Here is a 15,611-nt window from a genome sequence, read left to right as displayed (position 1 = left end):
CAGTCAGACCCCCCCCAATCCCCCACCCTTCCTTCCCTTCCCAACTCCTCTCCTTCCCCTTTTATGTGTTGTCCACCCTTCCTGCCCCATCGCTTTATGACCACCAACCCATCCTCTCTCTCCTGTACTAGAATGCTAAGGTATCACTGCTATGTCCATCTCTTGGGGAGCAGCTCTACACGGTCCCATTTCGAATGCTTTCTCTCCACATGGCTGTGCTTACCTTTCCCTCTATATGTGGGCTGCTCACCAGACACACGAATGGCCACCTGGCTATACGACCAGAGCACTGTGGAATGTGATTGTGCATGAGGCAGGCCAAAATAGTTTGGCACTGGGTGGACAAGGTTGGGGAGGGAGAAGGAACAAGGGGATCTGGCTAGAGGTCACTCTTCATGATGATAATGTCACACACAAGTTTTGATGACATTACCTATCCGATACCTTCAGTTTTTTCTTGGCATGACAGTGTCATTTGCTTTTTTCCCCCCTAACAGTGTTGCAAATGATCCCCCCCCCTCCGGTTGTTCACAATATGATAATAGCAGCAAGCTGACTGGATGACACTGGCATATTGGCCTATGACCAGCCTTGCATTCAGTCCTATGTATTGTATGGCTTCTTTTGTTATGGATGGTCACAGACAAGTGGGCACACTGTGGAGTTTGCTCACCCTTTTCATGTAACTAAAAGCCCTGTATTGATTATGCAAAGACATCGCTGAGGACAGCTTTTCAGACGGCCTCAGTAATGAGACTTCTAACAGGTATTGTGTTACCTAAGGGGGGCAGCAAACCTAACTGTGAATTGATGTTTGTTTTTTGTTTACACAGCAAAGCATCTCTAGTCCTCATCCATAATGTTCTGCGCAAAAATGTTTTGACCTGACCTCACTAAAAGATCATTTAACATTAACTGTACATTCATGACATGGCAGTTGTGTAGTTTATGTCTTACTTCAAAGGTTTCTAACGCCAGCACACTGTTAATCATGTGTGAAAATATCACTCTTTAGTTGGAATAGAAGACTGGGGATGCATCTTTTTTGGACTCAGTGCCATGTTTTTCCTTTTAGTTCTACTAACAGCAGCCCTCTCTATGCCCCCCAACAATCCTACCCCTGCCCCCTGCGGACAGCATATGCGTGAGGCTGCAGAGCGGAGGCAGCAGCTAGAGTTGGAGCATGAGCAAGCCTTGGCTGTACTTACTGCAAAGCAGCAGGAGATTGACCTTCTTCAGAAGGTAAGGTGGTTCATGTCATGCTGACGGCACTGAAGGGTCACCCTCGCTTGTTAGCCAAGCCTGTGTGATGTTAGAGGGTCAAAATCCTTTGTGTTGAGCAGCGTTGCTACTATAGCTAGCCCAGTGTACCCCCTAAAACCCTGCCTTCATCTGCCTATCTTGTTCCAAGACTACTTGGACAGAGAGTTCAACATCTCAAGATCACGCCTCTTGTTTGTACAGCAGGCAAATCAGCAGGCTATAACCTAGAGTAAATGTGACATTTTTGGAGGCTTGCTGGCCCTGAATCTTTGGTTTGTCTATCCCCTCTGAAGCAGTGGAGATGACTGTGAGGTCAAAACAAGCATGGCAATGGCTGAGATGAGTGAGGGTGTGAACGTGATAGGAGCTGTCACCCATGCCTCCTCTGGAATCAGTGCTGAGTGGCTGCACCTCAGTGTTGCTGTTGCACTTCTAACTTTAGATTCAGCCTAATGTTTGTAAATTAGCTTCATGTTAGCAAAAAAAAAAAATCACAACTACAGTATCCCTCCTCAGATATATTGGCTATTTTTTTGTTTTGTTTTTTTTGTTTTGCTTTTGCTTAGATTGTCGATTAAGTGGCTTTATGAAATCGGGAAGTCCACATATGTTCACTCAGTCCCAGGGAACATTTTTTTGTTCTCCAAAAGATATTCATAGTTTCTAAAACTGAGCCTCTATATAGGATTTCAGTTTTAAATTTGTTTGGTATATTAAACAGTACAATGATTTTATATGAGCCTAAGATTAGCCTCCCTGATTGCCCAGGAATCATTGGGTTTTCTGTATAACACTATTGCAGATTCTTAATCTCACTGATGGCTTTCACAACAAGTCAAGCACACATTCTGACAAACTAGGTGTGTCACTGACCACCAAAGTTACAAATATTCTGTAAGAAGGAAAGATTGGTCACTGTCAGAGCTGCGTCAACTAGGAGCTGAAAAATAAATCTTACAGCTACAATAAGCCTTTGATTTGATTAGCTTGAAGTACCAAAATGGAAGGATTTACGAAGTTATGAAAACTCAGATGACATGTACATTTTTAGTCAGAGGCAATTAATTGAAATTGACTTTAAATTCAGTCCTTTGATTGTCTTAACTTTGAGGCACTGATATGTCCTGTGTGCCACATCCCATACATCTTGATCTTGTTGTTTCCTCAGCTTTCATCTGGCACAGGTCTGGGTGGGCTGTATATATTTCAAATATTATATACACTACCGTTCAAAAGTTTGGGATCACCCAAACAATTTTGTGTTTTCCATGAAAAGTCACACTTATTCACCACCATATGTTGTGAAATGAATAGAAAATAGAGTCAAGACATTGACAAGGTTAGAAATAATGATTTGTATTTGAAATAAGATTTTTTTTTACATCAAACTTTGCTTTCGTCAAAGAATCCTCCATTTGCAGCAATTACAGCATTGCAGACCTTTGGCATTCTAGCTGTTAATTTGTTGAGGTAATCTGGAGAAATTGCACCCCACGCTTCCAGAAGCAGCTCCCACAAGTTGGATTGGTTGGATGGGCACTTCTTTGAGCAGATTGAGTTTCTGGAGCATCACATTTGTGGGGTCAATTAAACGCTCAAAATGGCCAGAAAAAGAGAACTTTCATCTGAAACTCGACAGTCTATTCTTGTTCTTAGAAATGAAGGCTATTCCATGCGAGAAATTGCTAAGAAATTGAAGATTTCCTACACCGGTGTGTACTACTCCCTTCAGAGGACAGCACAAACAGGCTCTAACAGGTACTATTTAATGAAGATGCCAGTTGGGGACCTGTGAGGCGTCTGTTTCTCAAACTAGAGACTCTAATGTACTTATCTTCTTGCTCAGTTGTGCAACGCGGCCTCCCACTTCTTTTTCTACTCTGGTTAGAGCCTGTTTGTGCTGTCCTCTGAAGGGAGTAGTACACACCGGTGTAGGAAATCTTCAATTTCTTAGCAATTTCTCGCATGGAATAGCCTTCATTTCTAAGAACAAGAATAGACTGTCGAGTTTCAGATGAAAGTTCTCTTTTTCTGGCCATTTTGAGCGTTTAATTGACCCCACAAATGTGATGCTCCAGAAACTCAATCTGCTCAAAGAAGTGCCCATCCAACCAATCCAACTTGTGGGAGCTGCTTCTGGAAGCGTGGGGTGCAATTTCTCCAGATTACCTCAACAAATTAACAGCTAGAATGCCAAAGGTCTGCAATGCTGTAATTGCTGCAAATGGAGGATTCTTTGACGAAAGCAAAGTTTGATGTAAAAAAAATCTTATTTCAAATACAAATCATTATTTCTAACCTTGTCAATGTCTTGACTCTATTTTCTATTCATTTCACAACATATGGTGGTGAATAAGTGTGACTTTTCATGGAAAACACAAAATTGTTTGGGTGATCCCAAACTTTTGAACGGTAGTGTATATATATATATATATATATATATATATATATATATATTTTTTTTTCAAAATGCCAAGAATGGAAAGGCATTTCTAGAGATTAGTGGAGGTCTCTTACTGGTGTTTGTTTTTGAGGCTCACTCTGCATCCCTGTGTCTCCCAGGCTCAGGTTGAGGCAAAAAAGGAGCATGAAGGCGCTGTCCATCTGTTAGAGGTGAGTATTTTGACTCTGTGTGAGTGTGTGTTTGTGTGTGTGGGGGGGCATGTATGGGGGGCAGGATGGAAGGGAGACTTGGCTGATGTGAGATTTTAGTGCGTGGCTGGTGCTGGAATGAGTGGGACAGGTCAGCCAGTCAGTCAGACATGTCAACCAGAAACTATTTTCTGTTTCTCTTGGACTCATTGCCTGAAAGCCTTTGCACTGTTGTCAGTTCTTCCCAGGTCATACAGCTGATATGATGATTTAAATGCGTAATCCAGGTTGCTTTTTCTGTTGTTGTTGTTTTTTGCCATTCTATAGTGACAGCACTGTTTAACTGACCCCATTAAGGGTCCATTTGAACTTGGCGTGTTTTTTTTTTTTTTTTTTTTTTCTCGGAATATACTCTCTCCAGTGAAGATCTAATTCATAAAAAAGGTCCTTTTTATCATAAATTACCATTATCTACTATTTCACTCTTGTTTATTATTGTTCTTAAGTAATAGATATGCTTGAGTGCCGGCACAGATTGTAATTTCACATTTCAAAAAAGTGCTCTTCTTTCAAGATATGTATGAGAGATCATGGGTGTAAATTGTGCTTAATTCCTTTCCCAAATCTCTTTTCATTGTATTGGTGTGTGTGTTTATGCATATACAGAACCACTTGGACAGCATGCAGGTATTTCAGAATTGTTTCATGTTTTTTGGTATTTTTCACCACTCCCAGTACAGCCAATAGGATATACTGTGTCCCCCTACTTTTCTTCAGCCTAAGAGATACGATTATCACACACCAAATTGTAATGACAGTTATGATGTCGGTTGTATTTACGGCAGAAATGATCAGCTGCTCTTGTTAACACATTGCTATACCACAAAAGGTGAAAGATACTCAAAGAGAACATCAGAGAACTGATTTTACACAAGTTATCACTTCCAGATTGAACTTAGTTTTCAATATTGTTACTGTGCTGTCTCAGCACAGTAGCAATCCATTTATCATATGCTATGACACCCACTCGTCTCTAGCAGCACTTTCATAAAGGTGAACTGCCTTTTTAAAGGCGCAAGTGGTGGGATCTTGGCAGGGTTGGAACTTTATTGAAGTGTCTCGGCCTTTGTCTAAAGGAGAGTTACTTTACACTTGCAAAACAATTAATGACTCAATATACATCACAAAACTAATCCCAGAAAGTTGAATCAGTTCATCTGGATAAAACGTTTGTTGAGAGAAACGTTTCATCACTCATCTAAGTGACCTCTTCGGTCTCAACTGACGGCAGGTATCACCACCCTTATAAACAATACAGTAATGACCGAAAACAACAATGGGTTTCATATGCAAATTGCTGTGACCATTAACTAGAGTTTCAATGGCCATGTGTACTATTCACAGAGGACTGACGAATAGTTGCAGTCACAGCATTGTAAGATGGCGACAGATGTACTCTTAGGCCCCTCCCTTGGTTCAGGGATGGTCATTCCCTCTTCACATAGATGTCGTCTTTGACTCCCCATTCAAACCAGGGTTCCTGCCTATCAAGGATGTGCCAATAAATCCTCATACCTGCAGTCAGTTGAGACGGATGAAGTCACTTGGATGAGTGATGAAATATTTCTCCCACTAAACGTGTCCAGATGAACTGATTAACCTTTCTGGGATTTCCTTACCTGGATTATTGAGCTTGCGTCAAGACGTCACAAAACTAATTTTTCAGAGTCCACATATGTAAACTTGAACCAAAGATGTATGTCTGCACTCCGAGTTCACAGACATACAGTAGCGGGAGGTGCATTTTGAACTATTTAATGTCAAGCAATTTTGCATTAAATACCTCAGTGGATACACACAGAAAAACAAACATTATAAACATAAGAATGCATTCAATGAAGGGAGCATATATTTCACCCCTAAAATACACTGTTAAAAACAGTGGCTAGATGATGTCTTGGATCCAGAGGTCTTCAGTGATTCCACATCTTTCAGGACCTACCATCTAGAACTATCACCCTTATTTCTCTCTAGAGGAAAATAGAGCAAAGATGACATTTTACATTGCAGCAAAACACAGGATCACCGAACAACGATGAATGGGATCCTTTTTCATTGCATGTATGGTGTCCGGCATGTGTTCACAAGGCTGTCATACAGTTGAAAACTGTATGACTCTAATAAGCTAATCACCCCTTTCTGTTGATTCATTAACTCACAAATACAGGGACTAGAGAGGTCATCTTTCTCTAATAGCATGTTCATACCCAGCCAAGCAATCACTTGTCTGCATGAAATACGTTAACAGAGCATTGTAGTGCAGCAGTCATTGCTGTGCATTGGGCAGTGCTGAAAATTCCAAGAGCGTTGCAGTGTCCTTTTTTGTGGTTTAGGTTGTCTTGTGTGGACGAAAGGTTGTGTTGCGTTTAAGAGCTGTTTTTCAGCAAACCATCATATAGCCTAGAATACAGTCGTGCATTAGCATTTCTGGAATTTCCACCGTACCTGCCCATGCAATTTGACAAACAATAAATGCGGGGAACAGTATTTTGCTTGTCAAACTCGAGGGTTTGACCGCATGGTTCTACTGTGTCTTACTAAATTACTGTTGCCTCATTTATCAGTCCCATCACTCCTGATTAGCCTTGTCTTCATGTTACTATCTTTGTGCAGTGAGATTGAGGAGTATTCCTCACGCTATGAATAGGAATTCTGATGTTTTTGGTACAGTATGCAAATTTCCTCGTAGCAAGAGGCAACTCCTTGGAATCATGTGCATCACCCGCAGTCCTGCATGAGATTTGCATATTGTCAGTAGTTTAGAGGTTTAGAAAATTTTTCTCTCTGAATGATCCCCCTTTCCTCAAGTGAAATTGTCCCATTCTACATTCTATTTCTGTTTAGATCTTAGACTTAACATGTGTACGTATTTACATACGTATGGGTGCACTCTCGCATTTCTTTTCTTTTTTTTATGCGTGACACTATTCCCTTACATTCTCCTCTTCTGACACTTTGTCTCATTTACCATCCTGCCTCTCCCCTCTTTCTCTCTATCTCTCTGTCTATGTCTGTCTCTCTATCTCTCTGTCTACCGCTGTCTTTATCTGTCTCTTTTTCCTCCCTGGTTTTTGTTGTCAGGCCAAAGTGCGCGAGCTGGAGGAGAAATGTCGGACTCAGAGTGAGCAGTTCAACCTCCTGTCCAAAGAGCTGGAGAAGTTCCGTTTACAGGCTGGGAAGTTTGACATCCTCAGCACTGAACCCATATCTTTGTGCGATTCCCCTGGATCGCCCAACAAATCCCTGTCCCAGCTCCTCAATGGACTGGCCGCCCCCATAGGAAAAGGTTTGTGGAATTGTATTGAAATGCAGTGATTTCCCCCGACCTGTCTGTCCCTCTGGTAGCGAGAACTACAAACGAGGTCCGGCAGCCATTGTCGCTTGTGTGCCGTCAGCTCAGCAGTAAACAGTTTCCACCCTTGTAAAAACGGCATCCTCGGACCAAAGTGAACACAGGAAATCTAATGAATTGCAAACTTCATCAAACTGTAATGGAATACTGTTCTACTGGAATATTAACTGCAAAATTGGTAAATTGCCTGTCCAACAGGAGGATCACCTCATCGTCATCACTTTTTAGTCCTTTTCCTGTTTTAGTAGGAACATGTTTGCTGCTGCGCCAGTGTTTGTCCTGCCCAGTCTAAAAATTCAACAGCAGTATATGGAGCGTCTCCAACCATAGTAAAGATGACAGTATTATATAACCTGATTCCATGGTCCAGATGGATAAAATAGCTATTTATTCATGGAGAAAAATCCCAGATTTCAGCTTTGAATTACTTTACTCCAAAATGCTATTGAAAGAACTTGTTATGGGATGGCCTAATGGTCATTTTACACTGTTTCAAAAAAATGTAAACTGTTCTATAAAATGATAGAACTTTGTCAGTAAAGTTACTCTGACTTTAAAGAAACATTAATTTTAGCAATATTCCAAAGCCCTTTTAGACCGTGATTTTGGGTTATTTAAATAAATGTAACAAAGTTTGTTAAATTTAACAAATAAAGATCATACAAAAAAATCCAAATCAGCTGAGATATCAACATTTTGAAGAAAAAAAAAGGCATCGCCTCAACTGAGTGATTGATTTTACTGAATGAAACAAGAAGTGGTGTTGCTCTATCATAAAGAGAACAGATCCTAACAGGCTGTTAACCTAATTTGATAATGTTATTCCATTTAGCTCAGGTTTGATATGGTCTATGTTGCACCGTCATGTGAATATCTCTGTGGCTTGATCCCCAGGCAATGATACTCCAGTGAGCAGATCTTTGATATCTGAGTTCATCAGGCCTCTCCGGATCAGCGGGGACAAGCCTGAGCTCCTCTCCATCAAGCCAACATTCCTCACCCGCAGTCGAGTAGGCAGCACCGGGAGGTCTCTCCTCTCTGAGGTTTGCCTTCTTATTCCGTTCATCTTTATACATTGCCCTTCCATTGTAGTCATTGCAGCTGACATACTTATCAAGAAGAACTCAATGATTTTTAAACGGCATCTCAGATGAGGTCAATATCCTGATGGCCAACATTACAAGCCATCAATAATGAGAGAGGGATAGGTCAACGCTGCCACATATAAGAAATAACAAACCTCATTCACATTCAGTCAAGTTGGTTTAACCAAGATCTCATTGACTAGTGAAGCATGACGCACCATGCTTCACTGACTACATGAGGTTGATGGAGTGTAAAAGTATAAATGTATGAGACAGAGAGATTGTAAGATCTAATTTCATTAAGGAGATATATTTTATTAAAGACATAGTGTGTTCTATTTTTTATGTATTCATGGAAGGTTTTCACTGAGACCATGAGCTATTTGTCAACAATGCAATGCTTTTCAGTTCTACTCACCTGAGCGCTATCCAGTATAACCAGTCTACTATTCAGATTATTCCTAGCTTTCCAGATATAAACCAACTTCATTATTTTTTAACCTTTAGGCTACAGTAGTTCCAAGTTCAAGTCACTGTAATATATAAGGTTGGGGGTACATTTAAGCACACCATACTAAAAGTCAGACCTTATTCTCACAGTCTAAAGCACAGGAATTGAACTGTGAGAAGTCCAATCTGTCCACTTTTAAATTTTGCAGCTAAAAGATTCAACCCTTAAAAAAGTTTTGAGGCGTCCAGCTGGCGTGGTGATCTAGTCCGTTGCCTACCAACACAGGGATCGCCGGTTCGAATTACCTCCGGCTTGGTTGGGTGTCCCTACACACACAATTGGTTGTGTCTGCGGATGGAAGCCAGATTTGAGTATATGTCCTGGTCTCTGCACTAGCACCTCCTCTGGTCGGTTGGGGCACCTGTTTAGGGGGGAGGGGGAACTGGGGGGAATAGCGTGATCCTCCCACGCGCTATGTCCCCCTGGCGAAACGCCTCACTGTCAGGTGAAAAGAAGCAACTGGCGACTCCACATGTATTGGAGGAAGCACGTGGTAGTCTGCAGCCCTCCCTGGATTGACAGAGAGGGTGGAGGAATGACTGGAACAGCTTGGAAGAGTGGGGTAATTGGCTGGATACAATTGGGGGGGGGGAGTTTTGTTGAAAAAATATACTAGCCTCTGCTGTCATGGGAGGTGAAATTGTTTCAGCTGCCACCGTGAGTTTCCACATTCAAGGTGAAGCTTTGAAAGAGGACATTTAGATGTGAAATTTTTACCTGAATACAGTGCATTTGTATTTTCCTTTTCCTTTACTAGATGGACAAAGAACTCGGCTCAACCACAAGGTCCAAGCTAAGATTCACAGGCAAAGTTCGTCTGTGTGTTGCTCGGTACAGGTATGTCTACACAAATATTACACACCAGACCATATTTTCTCAAGCTGCTTTTTGTCTAGTCTCTTTAGAAGTGAAACACAAGAAACATGAAGGGAAGGTTCAGGATACCACTCCTCATGATTGAGCCCCTCTCAGGGAATTCGACAGGTTGGCATATGCAAGTTTTTGTCTCTGAACTGACAGCAATCATTTGTTTGCATTTGAAAAGAAATTAGTTTGGCACAAAGTCATTACTCACAATTCTGCATGAAAGTCCTTTTTAAATTCTTGCATTTTTTTAACCATGGAACTAAGTATATTGAGGTATTTTCTGCAAGTTTGAAGACAACTGATCACAGCTGTGTCCCAATTTCTTGGAAAAAGCAAATTACTAAAATGAAAACTGTCATGTATTTCAAGAGAGGTCTAACAGGAAAGGCAGCTTAAGATCCTGAACCTTCCTTTTGAAATGGACTGCCAGCTCATAGGCCTGCATAGAGAGGTCTTATCTATATTTGCTTTTTCCCACAAAGCACCAGTCTTAAAAAAAATTGAAGAAGACAAAGCACCAAAGTAATTGGACTCCTCAGAAAAAGAAAAAAAAATATGCAGAAAGCCCAGTGCTTCTCATCCACACGGCACTCTCATTTCACCTGAAAATGAATGTGTCTTGGAAAAAATGAGAGTTGCTGTCTTTCTAATGCTTGGCTGCGTATTTATTGTTTGGGTTTCTTTTCAATTAGTGTGAAATACAATTCAAGCACAACACAACCACTCTGACAGCTACAGTATTTATTTATCTTTTTAGCTATAATCCTTACGATGGGCCTAATGAGCATCCTGAGGCAGAGCTGCCCCTAGTGGCAGGGAAGTATCTCTACGTCTATGGCACTATGGATGAGGATGGCTTTTATGAAGGTCTGATATTCCCATGACCATGTTAATTCAATTTCATCATTTCTTCATATCATAGCATCAACTACCTCTTTATCATCTCTCTTTTTGTTATCCAGGAGAGCTTCTTGATGGACAGCAGGGCCTTGTCCCCTCCAATTTTGTGGACTTTGTCCAAGATGAGGAGACATCCTCTGTTCAGAACAGGGACGGAGCTAAGGAACCGGGCTACGTCAACCACAGTAGCCTGGGTTCTCAGAGACTGGGTGGGGGAATGGGCATGAGCACGGGCACAGGCATAAGCAGCCTGCAGTCTGACAGTAAACTAGACTGTCTAAGCACCAGCAGCCTGGGCATGGACCTCCTGGGCTCCTGCAGCAACGGGACAGGAACCCTGGATGTTAGCATTGATGAGATTGGTGAAGACATTGTGCCTTACCCCCGCCGTATCAACCTAATCAAACAGCTGGCCAAGAGTGTCATTGTTGGCTGGGATCCCCCTTTGGTGCCACCTGGCTGGGGCTCCATTAGTGGCTACAATGTCTTGGTGGACAAGGAGGTGCGCATGAGCGTTCCCTTCGGGGGCAGGACAAAGTCTCTCATTGAGAAGCTCAACCTGGCCACCAACACCTACCGTATCTCGGTTCAGAGCATCACAGACAGGGGCCTGTCGGACGAGCTGCGGTGCACGCTGCTTGTGGGAAAGGATGTGGTGGTGGCCCCATACTATCTGCGCGTAGACAACATCACACAGGTGTCGGCCGAGCTCTCCTGGATGCCCAGCAACAGCAACTACAGTCACACCATTTTCCTCAACGGTGCAGAGTATGACATGGTGAAAGCAGGAGGCTACAAGTACCAGTTCTTCAACCTGAAGCCCATGACGGTTTACAAGGTGAAAGCGGTGGCACGGCCACACCAGGTGCCTTGGCAGCTTCCCCTGGAGCAGAGGGAGAAGAGGGAGATCTCTGTGGAGTTCTGTACTCAGCCTGCAGGTTGGCCCATGTATAATTTTCTCAACTATCACTTGATAATTATTTGTCGAACTACTTTCTCATTCCGGGTAATTTTTCAAATATTTTACATGGTATTCTGTTTTTTTTTAACATATGTATCTACTGTCCAATCTGGAACATTGATAATTCCCCCATTTTTAAATACTTGGGGTCGACTGTCCAAAGTAGCGGGGAGTGCAGAAGAGAGGTGAAGAAGAGAGTGCAGGCAGGGTGGAGTGGGTGAGAAGAGTGTCAGGAGTGATTGTGACAGAAGGGTACAAGCAAAAGTCAAAGGGAAGGTTTACAAGATGGTTGTGAGACCAGCTATGTTATACGGTTTGGAGACAATGGCACTGACGAAAAGACAGGAGGCGGAGCTGGAGGTGGCAGAGTTGAAGATGCCAAGATTTTCACTGGGAGTAACGAAGAAGGACAGGATTAGGAATGATTATATTAGAGGGACTTCTCAAGTTGGACAGTTTGGAGACAAAGCAAGAGAGGCAAGATTGAGATGGCTTGGACATGTGTGGAGGAGAGATACTGGGTATATTGGGTGAAGGATGCTGAATATGGAGCTGCCAGGGGAGAGAAAAAGAAGAAGGCCAAAGAGGAGGTTTATGGATGTGGTGAGGGAGGAAATGCAGGTGGCTGGTGTGACAGAGGAAGATGCAGAGGACAGGAAGAGATGGAAACGGATGATCCGCTGTGGAGACCCCTAACAGGAGCAGCTGAAGGTAGTAGTAGTAGGGTATATGTTAAAGATGAAGGATTGTAGTCATGCAGCTTTCTTGTTTTTACAGTATTGCTTGCTAGTTGAAAACTATCAGATAATTCACTGTAAAAACAACAATCTATTTGCTTATTTACCGACAAGCTTTGAGCCAGTTACATTTACAAAGGCAAACCTGACACACATCTGAGACTTGCTTTCAATTTTTCTCCAGTCTCTCTTGGATTGTCCTCAAGGATTTGTTTGTGCAACTGCGATAAGAGTCATGTATGGTAGAAGTAGAGAAAGTGTAACATGTAGACATTGTAGAAGCATTTGCTGAACTAAGCTGCATATCACCAGAGATGAGGGGGGTAAAACAGATGTGGTTGGGGAAAAGACAACCCTCAAACTTTAATGTGTGTAAATAGTGTGTTTGTCTTTTTCTCATGAGGCTCCTTGCTTTGCTGGTGCATGCAGCATTAAACCTGGGTCTCACCACTTAGCTTTATACTTGATCTCAGTCTGATTTCCCTGCTACAGCAATCCTTTTTAACAGTGCAGTGAGAATGTAATATGTATGATCCTCTCCACAGCCAAGAGAATTTACACGGTTGATATATTTGGGGTGAGGTTTGCAGAGGTACAGGTCCAGTCAGCTACTTGTGTGATCAAACGAAATACAGTGCATGGAGACATCAGTGTTGTTTTACACAGTGACTAAATTCTCCTGAGGACAGTAGTTTGAGGTGGGTGGGTGGGGGGTCCATAGGAGAGACAGATATGGTGTTTGCGTATAGCAGTGTGGCATGGGTTTAGGCCCATCACAGAGAAACACTGGGAGCTGTATCCTGATGACGGCATGGTGGCACACAGCAAGATAAAGACAGCAGACTGGGAAGTGATGTCATTCCTGCAGATTAAAAGCCCAATTGCATGACCTTCCATGTAGCCTACACATTGTTGCTGAAAATATTTGTTATCCATGCCTCTGCTCACTGGGTATTTACACAATATGCAGTCATTTGCTTGAATCTCAATGCTTAATACAATGTTCAAACCATATAAGCCATTGGCTGACATGATGAGTTCTTAAAGTGATGTGCTGTTGAACATTTTAATTGGAGACCTGAAATGCTCCCAGCGTGAGTGCTTGAGGACCACTGACAACAGGGGATGAAGTATCGGTGTATTATTTTTTTTTTCCTCACACAGAACATGTCCTTTAAACGGCTGACAATTCATCTCATCGTGATACAATATTTGTATTCACATTAGTCACAACCAAGCAGACCCAATTCCCCGTGTGGAAATCTGTGTCTATGCATTTAGGAAAAATGAAAGTAGCGCCGCTGAAACACTCATTTCAGTTCTCGTAGGAGCTTGTTATTCTTGATAGGTATTGTTTCAAGATGACAAGAAGAAACGCATTCTTCAAATACACAGCGTAAAGTCCTCCTGCTTTGAAAGCGGGTCTCTACTGACAGCCAGTGGGGAAATGTGATTAAGATTGCATTGATGAAGGTCCTCAGACCCAGCTGTAGGTTGCAGTTCTGTGATAGTGCTGACTGTATCTGCTCTGTGACTGTAGGACTGCAGTGTAGTGGTAGCTCTGCACAGATGGGGCCTGTTGGTTAGTATGCAGGCGGCAGTGACAGACTGTGAAAACAGCACACTGTCTCTGCATGCTCTATAGGATATCATGAGTAAGAATTTGGCAGCAGGCAACGATTAACATTCATTGATGGCAAAATGTGGGCACACTTGTACGTTTCCTCAGCCAACATAATGCTACCACTATGAATGAACACAAATATGTACTATACACAGTCTGATAAACACATATATTATTGTATTATATTATTATTGTAGTAGTTTCACATCACATTCTGTACGACAACCTCCATCATTTGAGCCTCAATTCCGCTGAGGAAAACCTCCACAGAAAAAAACCTTGTCATGAAAAAAAAAAAAAAGAGAAACCTCAGGAAGAACATCTGAGGAAAGATCCCTCTTCAAGGATGGAGAGAAATGCAATAGGTGCCGATTGGACAAAGTAGACAAGCAGTTACATAATATTCACGAGGAACTTTGCCAAATTTAGAACAATAAAAAATGTCAATCTGAGAAATAACTGCCATAACACCATAAGAATAAAACAATAGATAACAAAAAGCTGCCTTATAAAAAAAAAGTTTTTAAGAATTTGCTATTCTGACTTCCTCTGTATCAACACCCCAGAGTTGAGCAGCCCCAACAGAAAATGTTTTTGCATGCCTTGTCCTGAAACTGGACCTGTCCTGAGCACCTCAGACCACATTCGGGTTAACAGGTTAAATGTAGTTCACAGGTCTGCTCCCATAGGGGTCGCCACAGCGGATCATCCGTTTGCATCTCTTCCTGTCCTCTGCATCCTCCTCTGTCATGCCAGCCCTCTGCATGTCCTCTCTCACCACATCCATAAACCTCGTCTTCGGCCTTCCTCTTTTCCTCTTCTCTGGCAGCTCCATATTCAGCATCCTACTCCCAATATACCCAGCATCTCTCCTCCACACATGTCCAAGCCATCTCGATCTTGCCTCTCTTGCTTTGTCTCCAAACCATCCAACCTGAGCTGTCCCTCTAATATACTCGTTCCCAATCCTGTCCTTTGTCACTCCCAATGAAACTTAGCATCTACAACCAGACCCAGCTAACTGCCGAAATTGAACAATAACTTTTTAAAATCCATTCTGAAATTTACAGGTTCCCATTGCAAAGTGGCCAAGTTAGAAGTGTTTTTTGATCCGTTACACTAATCACAAGTCAAGCATTTCAAACCAAATTATGACATGGCATTTCCTTGTGACTAAGGCTGCCGAAGAGACACCTGCAATAGTTCAAGCGTGAGGACACAAATGCCTCACTGACCTTGTCAAGGACAGCAAAATACAAGAATGATCTTTTCAAAACGAATCTCAGTTTTGAGAACAAACAATTTTATAACTTTTTACCTTTTCACTGAGCCTAAGGCCGACTTCCAAAATTATCCCCAAGTTGCTAGCAAAGAGCCTAACATACCCAGTCATGGAACCTTAATTGTTGCAAACTGAACCAATGAAATGGGCTTGGCCAGTTAGCCTTATTTCAGATTTGTCATAGTTTTGTCTGATCCAGCATTTGATGTCTGTGAGGCAGTCATTTAGAGTGAGTCATCATCTCATATGTAGGCACTGTAGCCTGTGTTGTACTGTAACATTGAAAATAGATGTCATGTTTTTAAATTGTTTGACCTAATGAGAGCATATTTAGAGAAAGGGGATTTGACCCAAGACTGAATGCTGGGACACTCTGC

General features: G+C 42.2%; 1 protein-coding gene across 1 annotated transcript in view; it reads left to right on the top strand.

Annotated features, from left to right (window-relative positions):
- Window positions 1-1,137: 1,137 nt before the first annotated feature.
- Window positions 1,138-15,611, top strand: part of rimbp2b (RIMS binding protein 2b) — a 32,327-nt gene continuing 17,853 nt past the window's right edge. The window contains exons 1-8 of the mRNA XM_056284632.1: window positions 1,138-1,242; window positions 3,826-3,876; window positions 4,522-4,542; window positions 6,997-7,201; window positions 8,162-8,310; window positions 9,621-9,700; window positions 10,488-10,597; window positions 10,693-11,568. Of these exons, the coding sequence (XP_056140607.1) occupies window positions 1,141-1,242; window positions 3,826-3,876; window positions 4,522-4,542; window positions 6,997-7,201; window positions 8,162-8,310; window positions 9,621-9,700; window positions 10,488-10,597; window positions 10,693-11,568 (1,594 nt within the window). The 5' untranslated portion in view covers window positions 1,138-1,140. The remainder of the gene's footprint in view (window positions 1,243-3,825; window positions 3,877-4,521; window positions 4,543-6,996; window positions 7,202-8,161; window positions 8,311-9,620; window positions 9,701-10,487; window positions 10,598-10,692; window positions 11,569-15,611) is intronic.

This window comes from Lampris incognitus, chromosome 1, assembly GCF_029633865.1.
Source record: "Lampris incognitus isolate fLamInc1 chromosome 1, fLamInc1.hap2, whole genome shotgun sequence".
NCBI lineage: Eukaryota > Metazoa > Chordata > Actinopteri > Lampriformes > Lampridae > Lampris > Lampris incognitus.
The sequence above is the reverse complement of the archived record's forward strand: the minus strand, read 5'-3'. Positions and strand labels throughout refer to the sequence as shown.